At 42.0% G+C, this 12436-nt stretch overlaps 1 protein-coding gene across 2 annotated transcripts in view; it reads left to right on the forward strand.

The window, feature by feature from the left end:
- Positions 1 to 3896: 3896 nt before the first annotated feature.
- The window catches only part of LOC141570661 (cytochrome P450 3A12-like), a 36594-nt gene continuing 28054 nt past the window's right edge, over positions 3897 to 12436 (forward strand). Inside the window, exons 1-4 of one of the 2 annotated variants that reach the window (XM_088796697.1) lie at positions 3897 to 4072; positions 7621 to 7714; positions 9778 to 9830; positions 11714 to 11813. In XM_088796697.1, coding sequence (XP_088652823.1) covers positions 4002 to 4072; positions 7621 to 7714; positions 9778 to 9830; positions 11714 to 11813 — 318 coding nt within the window. In that variant the 5' untranslated portion in view covers positions 3897 to 4001. The remainder of the gene's footprint in view (positions 4073 to 7620; positions 7715 to 9777; positions 9831 to 11713; positions 11814 to 12436) is intronic. The other variant, XM_088796696.1, reaches the window with a different exon arrangement.

The raw sequence follows: 12436 nt of genomic DNA on the forward strand, positions 1-12436 counted from the left end.
ATGCTGGATTGAACATATGGATGCACAGGTCCCCTGGAAGTAGTGTTTTGTGTTTCTTTGGATAAATACCCAGAAGTAGGATTACTGGGTCCTTGTTTGTCTCTTTTTTAAAGTCTATTTTGTCTGGTATAAGTATTGCTACTCCAGATTTTTGTTTGTTTGTTTCCATTTTCATGAACTATCTTTTCCCCATGTCTTTACTTTATTATTTATTTATTTATTTATTTATTTATTTATTTATTTATTTATGTATGTATTTATTTAATTGGGGTGACAATGTTCAACAAAACTATGTTGGTTTCAAGTGTACAATTCTATAATACATCATCTATATATTATATTATGTGTTCACCACCCAGAATCAGTTCTCCTTCTATCACCATATATTTGATCCCCTTTACCCTCTTCTACCACCACCCCTCCCCCTTACCCCCTAGTAACCACTAAACTGTTGTCTGTATCTATGAGTTTTTGTTTTCTTTTGTTTTTTTGTTCCTTTTGTTTGTCTTGTTCCTTTGTTGCTTTCAGTATCATATCCCACATATGAGTGAAGTCATATGGTTCTTGACTTTTTCTGTCTGACTTATTTTGCTTAGCATAATAATCTCAAGATCCATCCATGTTGTCACAAATGGCAGTATTTCTTTTTTTTTTTATGGCTTAGTAGTATTCCAACCATCCCTTTACTTTCAGTCTTGATTAGATCTGAAGTTGGTCTGTAGTAGGTCGCATATTCATATGTAAGGGTCTTGTTTTTTTATGCATTCAGCCACTCTGTCTTTTGATTACAGCATTTAATCCTTTTTTCACTTAAAGTGATTATTGATAGATATGTAGTTATTGCCATTTTATTATTCACATTTTTTATCTTTTTTGTTTTCTTTGTCTTAAAGAAGTCCCTCTTACATTTCTTGTAATACTGGTTTCATAGTGATGAACTCCTTTAGCTTTTTCTTGTCTGGGAAGCTCTTTATCTGTCCTTCGATACTAAATGATAGCTTCCTGGGGTAGAGTAATCTTGATTGTAAGTCCTTGCTTTTTATCAGTTTGAATATTTCCTGCGAATCCTTTCTGGCCTGTAAAGTTTCTGTTGAGAAATCACCTGACAGTCTTATTGGAGCTCCTTGTAGGTAACTAACTGCTTTTCTCTTGTTGCTTTTAAGATTCTCTCTTTGTCTTTAAGCTTTGGCATTTTAATTATGATGTGTCTTAGTGTGGGCCTTTTTGGGTTCATCTTATTTGGAACTCTGCATTTCCTGGGCTTGTATATCTATTTCCTTCGCCAGGTTAGGGAAGTTTTCTATTATTATTTCATCAAATAGATTTTCAATTCCTTGCTATCTTCTTCTCCTTCTGGTACCCCTATAATATGACTGTTGGTACTCTTGATGTTGCCCCCGAGGCTCCTTAAACTAGTCTCACTTCTTTGGATTCTTTTTTCTTTTTGCTTTTCTGTTTGGGTGTTTTCTGGTACCTTATTTTCTAAATCACTGATTCGATCCTCTGCTTCATCTAATCTGTTGATTCCCTGTAATGTATTCTTCATTTCTATCATTGTATTCTTTAATTCTGACTGGTTCTATCTCCGTTTTTATGTTTCCTATCTCTTTGCTGAAGATCTTTCTGAGATCATTGAGCATCCTAATAACCAGTGTTTGGAATTCCATGTCTGGCTTTTCTCCATTTTGTTTAGTTATTTCTCTGGTACGTTGTTCTGTTCTTTTACTTGGGACATGTTTCTTTGTCTCCCAATTTTGGGTGCCTTCTTGTGTTTTTATTTATTTATTAGGTAGGGCTGCTATGCCTCCTGGTCTTAGTAGAGTGGGCTTATGTAGTAGGTGCCCTGTGGAACCCAGTGGTGCAGTCTCCCTGGCCACCGGAACTGGGTGCTCCAGATGTGTCCCTTGTGTGGGTTGTGTGTGCCCTCCTATTGTAGTTGAGTGTTGGTTACTGATTGCACATCAATGGGACAATGGGAGGGTTTGACCCTCACGCTGATTGGCTGTGAGGACTGGCCTTGACTATAGTGGAGGAGCTGTGGTGTTGGGGCTGACCCTACAGAGCAGGGTTTGCTTTAGTGGGACTCTGGTGCCTGCCCAGTCTGCCCTTTGGGTGTGTTGTCCTTGGAGGTGGCCGGGTGATGCTCCAGCTCTGTTTGAAGCTGCCCACTGGGCATGCCAGCCTCGGGGCCTCCTGGGAGGGAACTTGCAGCAGATCAAGATGCAGCCTGTGCCCTGCCTGGGGCCATCTGGCATGAGCCACAAAGCAACCCGCAGATGGCCACCACCTGTGCTAGACTTGAAGGTACCTTGAGAGGCCAAGCCACAAACCAAAGCCTGCTGCTGCTAGTACTGAGATTGGGGCTGCACAGCAAGAGGTACAAAACATGCCATAGCCAGATGCCAGATGCTACTTGTTTGGTTTTTGTGAACCTTTGAGAGACTTTATGAAAGTCCGCAGCATGAACTAAGGCAGGAGGTTTGTATGGAAAAGCCGCTGGAAGTCGCTTGGTTGTGCCCAAAAATTGGGTGGGGCAGTGACTCCAGGAATTGCTAGGGTGGGGCAGACAAAAGGTGATAGCCAGTTTGATTGAGACTCAGAAATGTCATCTGCCTGTGTCTGCATACAGGGAGGGGGGAGTGCTCAATACAGAAACAATGACTTCTGCTGACTCCTCCAACCAGTAGAAAGCTGCCCTTTTAGCCTTGGCCCTGAAGCCAGACAATTTAGTTCTTCCCCATATGTCCTTGGCACCTTTTGAGCCTTTGCCCCAGTGCTGGAGCTCAGAGCAGGTGTGTCTATCAATGAGTAAGTCCCTTTAAGAGGAACACCTGGGAGTGCAGCCACCCTCCATCTCACCTAACCACAGTCTCCACTGGTTTTCACAACCAGAAGTTTTGGGGCTTCTCTCCCTGGCACTGGAACCATGGGTAGAGGAGCCTGGCATTGTGCTGGGACCCCTTGCTCCTGCAGGAGGGACCTCTGCAGGTGAGAAATGCCTCCCAATTTTTAATAGTCACACGCTGGGGTGGGACCAGCCCGTTCCGTGTCTCTGCCCCTCCTACCAGTCTCGAGATGGCTTCTTCTGTATGCTGTAGTTATAGGGCTTTGGTCAAACTAGATTTCATGTGATTCTCAGTGATTATTGTTCTGTGGTTTAGTCGTAATTGATGTGGTCCTGAGAGGAGGTGAGCACAGTATTTACCTACTCTGCCATCTTGACTGGAAATCCTCCACCAACCTTTCTTGAATGCCATTCTGTATAAAGTACTCTGCTAGGGACTAGTGACATAAGGGTGACGTAAATACCCAGACCATGCCCTTGAGAAGCTCTCAATCTGGTAAGGGAACTTGATGTGGAAAACAACAGTGGTGCTGGAGAATAGAGAAGACAATAATAGAATTGTGTGCAGGGAATAGAGGTTGTCCAGAGGAGGAAGTGGTTATATGTTCAAGGAGGTCAGTTAAGAAAGACTCTTGCAGAAGGGGTTCTATCTAGGCTGGATCTTGAAGGATGAGTAGGAGCCTTCTTGGGGGCACACAGACATTTCTTGGCAGAGGACACTGCATGGGTAAAGATTTGTAGACCTAGCTTGTTTGAAGGAATTCAAGTATTTTTCAGAGCAGGCAGCCATGGAGTCAAGGGCAGGATAGAGATTTCAGGCCAGTGGCTTTACTTGAGTTTCTGTAACCTTTGGGCTTGCTGATAAAACTGAGTGAGTTGTTGATTGATTTCCCACAGAACACGAACTCAAGGGTGGTCAAAGTGGGAGTGTCCATCAACATTCAAGGTGGAGAGGGCAGGTGCAGGTGGAGCACAGATGGCCCTTTTACTGGCTGCAGATCTAGTCACGCCCCTTTTCTCAGCACATAAACATCCAGTGTAGCTGAGTCACAGCTGGGTGGGTGGGAAGGGAAGCTCCGCACGCACAGGCTGACAGAGACTAGCACACACTGCTGAAAGGGAGCCTCAGAGTGGCAGATCTTAGAAGAAAACGGCCATGGACCTGATCCCAAGCTTTTCCACAGAGACCTGGGTTCTCCTGGCTACCAGCCTGGTGCTCCTCTATTTGTGAGTAACTGTCCAAATGTGTATCCTCTGTAACCTTGGACTTGGGGAGCTAATCAGGGTTCCCTTTCCCTTATGTATTTGGAAGATCAAATATTTAATGAAGGGGGAGTTTCTTAAGCATTGGGGGCTACAAATACAAAAGGAGTTATTACTGATCTTGTTTGAAGGAGTATCGCCTCCCTCCCCCTCTAAATCCCAACCTTCACTGCCTGGAATTTTTAGTGACATTGTTTACTCCTGGGGATAATCTTGTAATCGACTGTCAGTTTGGATGGAGTTAAACTAACCAGAATTCAGAAGGGGCTGATTAAAAACAACTGGCTTCTGTGCAGTGAGGTCCTCACTCTTTTCCCATTTTGGGGGATCCTGAAGGCAGGAGGGAGTGGCCTGGGGATTTGTCTGATTACTTTCACTTTCCAAGTTCCACTTTCCAAGTTCTGTTTCTACTGCAAAAAATATGTAGAAGGATCGTCGTCCCCTGTGTGACTAGGTTGGTTCCTCCTCCCCTCCGACTGCCTGGCATCATTAACACAAGGAACCAGGGTGCACCCCAGATTTCATGGGGATTGGAGACTGTCCCACCCTCCTCTTCACACTGGCTCTTCCCTCTTTTCTGTGTCTCTACCCTGGCGCTCCCCTCTGAAGACTCATTCCCCCACCCTGTAATAGGCAGAACTTTTTACCCCTAAATAAAAATCACAGAGTAGAGAAACTTGGCAGAAATCATGAAATTGTATTCTTTTCTTTAACTTTTTCCTTCCAGTCTTTGGGGAGGTCAGCATCAGTATAGAGATTAATATTCCCCCTATATGAAATCAGCTAACAGCCTGCAAAGCCATGAACCGACAAGCCAATTTGGATTTAATTTTGTTCCCTTTAAGTTACAGTGCAGGAAGACAGATCTAACAGAAGAGTTCCTCTTAAGGGTGGGATTCCTGGTATCACAGAGCAGGTGGGGGAGGAACTTTCTTGACTTGTGGGTAGGGAAGGCTCCCTCCTTGTCCTGTTTCACCTCTGCCTCAATTTCAGTTTCATGAAGAGCAGGAAATCATGATGACATGAATATAGAATATATAAACTTTGCTTAATTTTTTTGAAAGAAATATTACAAATTCAGCGTATTGTGGCAACATATTTTCTGTGTGATGACTTTTTAAAATTAATTGACACAATTTAGTTTCATTCTATTTAACACCAGAGTTTTTTTTTACTGAGGTAAGACTGTTCCTTCTGAAGGATAAAAGAGGGCTGTTGGTTCCGAATTTGTGGTGACAAAGGTGTGTAAATAACCTTACCCTTCTAGAATAATGTCAGGAATATGATTCCAGTGTACAAATATATACTTTTATGACGTAGATTATCTATATGTTTTTAAATATACCTGCCCAGCCAGTTATTTTAATCTCACAGTGCAGATGAGTAAGTGAGATTGTGAGCCAGTGACTAAGACAGGCATCCAGGTAGCATCTGGGTGGAGTGGGAGAATATTTCTCCCAGATACTCCACGTCCTGGTCCACAGGAGGTCACTCACAGGGCAGCAGGGTAGGCATCTCATCTGCTTGAAGCCTGGGGTCGGGGACACCATCTAAGTCACACTGTGTGGTCTGTCTGGCAGTGGGGCTGTCACTACTGTCACCAGTGGATACACAGCACTCTAACCTTAGGTAACACTGGTACAGCTGAGTCACTAGCTGTAGAGTAGAGAGTATCCTCTTATGCCCACACAATGTAAATGCAATAGAAATGATTGGCTTTATGTTAGCCCCTTCATTTGCACCAAAGCAGTATTACTCTACCAAAAAGAGGGAAGCTGGGAAGAAACTGAAGAGTCCCCCAGCCCACCCTTGGCCTTGATATGGAACCATGTGAGTTTAGACCTTAGATTTTCCCTTGGGATCAATGTTGCTGACACATTCATTCAATTGCTTAGCCTTATTTGAGGGTTTATGTAACATGTTGAAAGTTCAGAAGTAGAAACTGGTTTAATTGATTTGCTATGGTTGTCATTGCGAAGGAAGGAACTAAGATGGCATGAACCAAGAGTACCCCGTTTTTGACAGTCAGTGTACATACTTCCACCAACTTTCTGGAGGAAGGATCCAAACACCCAGCTGGGCCTGGTTGAGGTACCTCTGCTGTGTCCTTAAGCATAAGTACTTTCATACAATTTTGGGCATTTATTTCACCACATATTATGTGATTTGCTGGAGCAGTACAAAATATTTGGAACCTATATTTCCTTAAAGGCTAAACTCTAAAAAAGAGGACACAAGGTCTTAATCCAGCTCTGGAACATTTTGTAGTTACTAATCTTATGTTTTATAACACATCTTTTGCTATCAACAGGAAGGTACCCTGTTTGCAAGGCCACCTATCTTTCAGCTGAAAGTGTTTGTAGAGTACGTAGGACCATTATACAGAGCCTGCTTTTCAGCCATAATTCCCTAATTTGCCTCTATGGGCTTCGTCTTGTAGGCCTAGAAGCTTCATGGTTGAAATGGTTGCCAACGGCCTCTTTCCTCAGCCTCTCTTCCTCCTCCCCTCTGACCTCTCTGAGTAACCCTGGAGTGGGAAGGCTTGCAAGGATCCAGAGCCCCCAGCTGTGGGACTCCACATATGACACATGAAGATCAATTTCAGGCAGGCCTGCCGGAGGAAGCACCAGCCTTAATGGGATTTTGAGATGGTTGACACACAGAGCCAGTAAACCAACTGCATGGTGACTGGCCATCATGACAAACGGCGTGAGCCTGGCACGCTTAGCAGGTGACCATCACAGGCTGGTGGACCAGATGCCACCAGGGGAAGAATGGTCTGGAAATGCATTATTTAGTCATTGGTTCCTTCATACAGCTTCATTCAGGGCCCATGTGGGACAATCACTCTTCTCTAGAGCACATGGCACCAAATTTCCTGAGAACATGGGTGTAGCTGAAAGGCTACGAGGACAATGGAGGCCTTGAGCCCAGTTTCATGCTATAGAGATAAGAACACTGTGGCTAGTCAAGGCCTCCCTGTGATGATATATTTAAGAAGATCCAGATCCTAAAGCAGGGTCAGGGGCTAGAGGGAAGGCAAAGCATAAAGTCACAGAGCAAACTGTAAGAACTCTATCTCTGTGGGCGCTCACTAACCCTCAGTCATTGACGGATGCAGTTATGCAAAATCTCATCATCGGAGCAGAAAAACCTTCTTCCTTTTTCTGCTTAGAATTAGAATCTCCAAAATCCTGGAAGAGTCAACTTACTAAATAGAATTCCAGCCTGAGCCTCTCAGGAGCGCTCCAATCTGGAAAATTTATCAAGCATTCACTCTAGGATTGGGGCCCTGAAGTCTTCAGCTCTTTTTAGCTAATAATCATTACTTTATGTGGGTCTCTCAGTGGAAGTGAGAAAGGAGATGACGAGTGAATGGAATTATTGCTGTTGGAATTGCTTTATTACTTATCGCCTACATGTTACCTCCGCTTGACTGTTCCAGTTCCAAGTCCGCAATCACCAGCCCCAGCACCTATTCCACAATTCCTGCTTTCTCTTTTTCTTTATAGATATGGGACCTCTACACATGGGTTTTTTAAGAAGCTGGGAGTCCCTGGGCCGAAACCTCTGCCTTTTTTTGGAACTGTTCTGGGTTACCGTAAGGTGAGTGGTGTTTGGGCTCCCTCTTTCTCTCTTTTATTTTAGAGTATCATCTTTGTTTATATTCTTTATTTTTTATTAGTTTCAGGTGTACAAAACATTGTAATAGTTAGACATTTACATCCCTCACGATGCTAACCCCCCTCCCCCAATCTACTACCCCTCTGACATCTTATATTGCGGTTACAATTCCATTGACTCTGTCCCAGCTGAGTTCCATAGTCAAAGTGCCCTCCTCATGAGGATGTTCTGAGGTTTCACACTTTCCGGAATGGATGTCATATGCCCCATCCAGCACTGGGCCAGGTTTACCCCAGGGCCCTGTTGTCAGCTGTTAGGAGTCTCAGGTTTTGCCTCAGTCAGACAGCATCCCGCTCTGGCTGGTTCAGCACAGGACTTGCTGTTCCAGCTTGTGAGCATCGTGAGAAGCATTTTCTTGCAGCCAGGTGAAGATTCCCAGAAAGGCATAATCGTACTTAGTATTAGGTGAAAAGCATGAAGGAGGTGAGTGGCACTGCCTCATTACGGGTATACGCTAGAGTCAGACTTCCTGCTCGTAGCATAAGCTCCTGGTAGCTCTAGCTTCCGTCCTCCTGGAGAGCTTGGAAACTTCAGTGTATTTGGCAGCCCCAGTGTTCACCATCGGGGAATCTGCGTACATGCATTCTCTAAGAACTGCTAAATGCCTGTAGTTATATCCATGGCCCCTACTCACGCTTTGCTCGCCTTGACGACTTTGGGGGACAAGAGAGATGGAACAAGATCTTTCTGCTTTACTTCTCTGCCCTCAGAGGAAGCACCTATGGGTGAGTCTGAGCAGGTATCACTGAGGCAGCATGGGGGCTGTCTGTCAACTTCAGATATTTAACCTCTAAATGAGTTGTGTGGGGTTTTTGTAAGTGAGAGAGAATTACTTATACAAAATCACTAGAAAGGAGATTATTTGACAAAATAGCGAAAAATTGAATTTAACTGAATGGAATATACTCGTTGACACATGGACTGTGGATTTTGGTGCGGCCTTTGTGATATATCCTGACCTTATGCTTCACCCAGGGCGTGGCCCCTGGACAAAAGGTTACCAGCTCACATCCTCAGGCCAGAAGGCAGAGCCTTGAATACAGGCTGCTCTCTGCCAGATTTCCTTTCCCAGAGACCAGAGGCTTGTTTCTCAGATCCTAATTCTCCCAACTGAGGTCTTCAGTGTTTCTATTAGTCTAAGAACTTCCCGTAATTTTTCCCTCTGAAAAAGCAATAATTTCCTTTCCACCTTTCCTACATCAACTCCTTATAGATGCACCCCCACACCCACATTCTTGGGACCTTCTTTTGCATGGTTAAAACATCTAATATCACAGCTAAAACTTAGCGATCAGAAGATTTGTATTTTAAGTGACAGAAGTGAAAACTCAGAACAAGTGTGTTGATTTGCTCAGGCCTGGTGGAATGGTGCCATCTCCCCAGCTTTTCTATGTTGAGCTGGAAAACCAGAGGCAAATCTACTTTGTCATTCATTCATTCCCTCAGTCAGTTTCTCACTCAACAAACGTGTCTCACATTTATTCAAATCTGCTAGAATAAAAGAGTCACTGGTGAGTCAAACGTCCTAATTCTGCTGGAATTCTAGAGAGGGCTCATGAGATAAATGAAAATCATGCTTAACCAGGAGATCAAAGAGTGCGCAGGCCACTCTTACTTTCCCTCAGCTTCAGTTCTCAGTGTCCACGGTGGTAATAATTCTGGGGTTTAGGAGATTTTAGAGGCAACACATGTACAAAAAAAACCTTTAGAAAGACAAGGAGTTAGTTAATATCATAGACAAGGAAGGGTAAGTCATTCAGTAGCTATACTAGTTACAGAAATTTGAAGAGTGATTTAAAATTCTCCATTTCAATTATCTCTTTATTTTCTCTCCATTTCCCAAAACACCTCTGAGTAAGAGCTTCCCTCTACCTGCCAGTGAAAAAGAGTAAACTTGATTTCATGAGTTTGAGTCATTTTTGTCCCAATTAGAGGTAGGGTTCAGTATGTTTAGATTAATGATCTAATTTTGTTTCTCCTTGCAGGGTTTTTTGGAGTTTGACCAGAAGTGTTTTAATACGTATGGAAATATATGGGGGTGAGTATACTGGAAACTTCTATTGCATAGCCTTGCTGATATAATGAGACCCCACCCCCACCCCATGGTGTTGAAGACAGTCTCAGCCTATAGTGTTATTGTACAGCTTTGGAGGCTTGTTCTACTAGGGATCCGCTATGTCACCAGGTGTCCAGGGCTACATTCTGAATCAGCTGGAGAGGTGCAGGTTATCACTAGTCGCCAGATTTGGTGGCTTGGGGACTCCTGACGTCTCTCTCTGTCCAGTGTTTAATCATTCTCCCCTTCTTTATTTTTCCTTCCTTAGGTCACCTTTTATTGGATAAAATGCATTATTTCATTCCTAATATGCTCATAAATGCATGGCATTTCTCCCTTCCCACATGATTCACTGTTAATCAAGAGCCAAATGTTCTTGTTTAAAATTGGATTTGTTATGTCATTTTGAAAAATGGCTGTGGGTATAGGTACACAGAATGGGAAACCATTTGTACTCAGCTTTTTTCACTTTCTCCACAAGTATGAAGTTTGGGTTTTTAAAAGAATTTTAAGCCAAGACTTTTCAATAGAAGTTTAGATTATACAAGTATTGCTTTATCTACCCTATTCTCTAACTTTGAAGAGATGTAGCACATTTTCAAACCACCCTTTTCCTGGTGGGCTGATGGACTTGAGGATTGTATAGAGTGGCCTTGGCCAGTTCCAGCAGCTGTTCCCCTTCGGAGCTGCTAGAGGTGTGGTGAGAGCAGAGGGAAAGGTAGAAGGTGGTGCTTGCATGCTAGAAGCAAGTAGGAGAAGGCTTTATCTCTCTGTACTGGCCATCTTCTAAGTGGCATCTCATTAAATTATGTCACTGTTTCAACACTAAATGTACTCGACACCCACTCAAACCTTCTGAGTTTTAGAACATTTTTCAGAAATGGGCAGCATTAAATGCAGTGGGTCTCATCCATTTTTATTTGCAAACACAAAACCTTTTGAAATCATCTGTAAAGTCAAAGAGAGAATAGGTAAGTCTTGTGGAAAATCTTCCATTTGTTCTACCTAATGCATCTGATTTATAGTAAAAAAATAAAATTCCAGAGGACAGTGTAATTATAGTAATCCATGAGATCAGGCCAAATTGGGATGTATCACATAGAAAGAATCCCCTTTGTGTGATACGTGTGTCAAAAGTGGGCTTGCTGTGCTATTAACAGATGTCACCTACACAGAGACCAAGTCCCACAGGGGACCCATATACAAAATAAAAATAAGCAGTGAAAAGAAAGAATTTTTTAATGAATTATACATGCTCCCCTGTATTTTTTAATATTCTTTCCTTAAACATTTTTCTAACCTTGATTCTACCCAGAACTTCTCTTTAATAGTTAAAATAATATTTCCTTTAAGAAATTGTAAACTACTGAACAAACTTTATAAAATAGGGCAAAGAAACCATTCATGTTCCTATTATATATTTTTGGGCATTCCCAGTCTTTTTCATTTGCTGACGCATTTTTACATACTTGTGATCTCTATGTCTACAATTTTCATCTAATATGAAGTCATATGCATTTTTCATGTTTTTTGATATATCTTTAAAAGTGTATATTTTAATGACTGAGTGGGTGGACTCTTATTTGTTTTTTGTTCTCAGATAATTTACTTGCCTTCACCTATTTACTAACCTAACTTTATGTTTGATAATAAGGTATTTTAACATATAAAAATTATGGAGAATGGTATAGAAAATACCCATGTACACACCATCTGGACTTAACAAATGCTCTAATGTTGTTTCTAACCATGTCCTTTAGGAATATGGATTATGTAACATCAAAGGAAAGTCTGGACTTCCAGGAGTGGCTGCATCTGCAGATATTGGTTTGTTAAATTTAATCAACTCTGTTTTCCCAACACAGGTTCTATGATGGTCGACAGCCTGTATTGGCTATCACAGATCCAGACATGATCAAAGCAATACTTGTGAAAGAATGTTATTCTGTGTTCACAAACCGGCGGGTAGGCATGCATTCTTTTTTAATTTAATATTTCATTCATTTTTAATTTTGAAATAATAATAGATTAACAGGAAGTTGCCAAAAAAAACATCCAGGAAGGTACCATATCATCTACCTTGCACTCTGTTTTCCCCAAAGGTAATATCTTGTATGACTATAGTACAATACTAAAGTAGGGAACTTACATTGGTACTATCCACAGAGCTTAATCAGATTTCATCAATTTTATGTGCACTCAGTTGTGTGTGTGTGTCACTATAAAAATTTATGATCTATGTAGATTTGTGTAACCACCACCACAATGAAGATGCAGAACTATTCCATTGCCATAAGGCTCTCTCTTACTATTCTTTCATAGTCACAGTGTGTAACTTATTTTTTCCTTTTATTAGGGTTTTCAGCAGAGCAAACATTTTTGACACCAATTTATCAATGTTTTTATGGGTTGTGTCTTTAGTGGCAAGTCGAAAACTGTTCACCTAGCCCTGGGTCCTGAAGATTTTCTCCTATTTTTCTAAATGTTATATAGTTTTATGTTTTACATTTAAGCCTGTGATCCACTTTGTGTTAATATTTGTATAACATGTGAAGTTTAGGTCAAGGTTCTTTTTTTCTGCGTATGAC

Source organism: Rhinolophus sinicus, chromosome 3, assembly GCF_057876585.1.
Source record: "Rhinolophus sinicus isolate RSI-liver-muscle chromosome 3, RSI-T2T, whole genome shotgun sequence".
Taxonomy (NCBI): domain Eukaryota; kingdom Metazoa; phylum Chordata; class Mammalia; order Chiroptera; family Rhinolophidae; genus Rhinolophus; species Rhinolophus sinicus.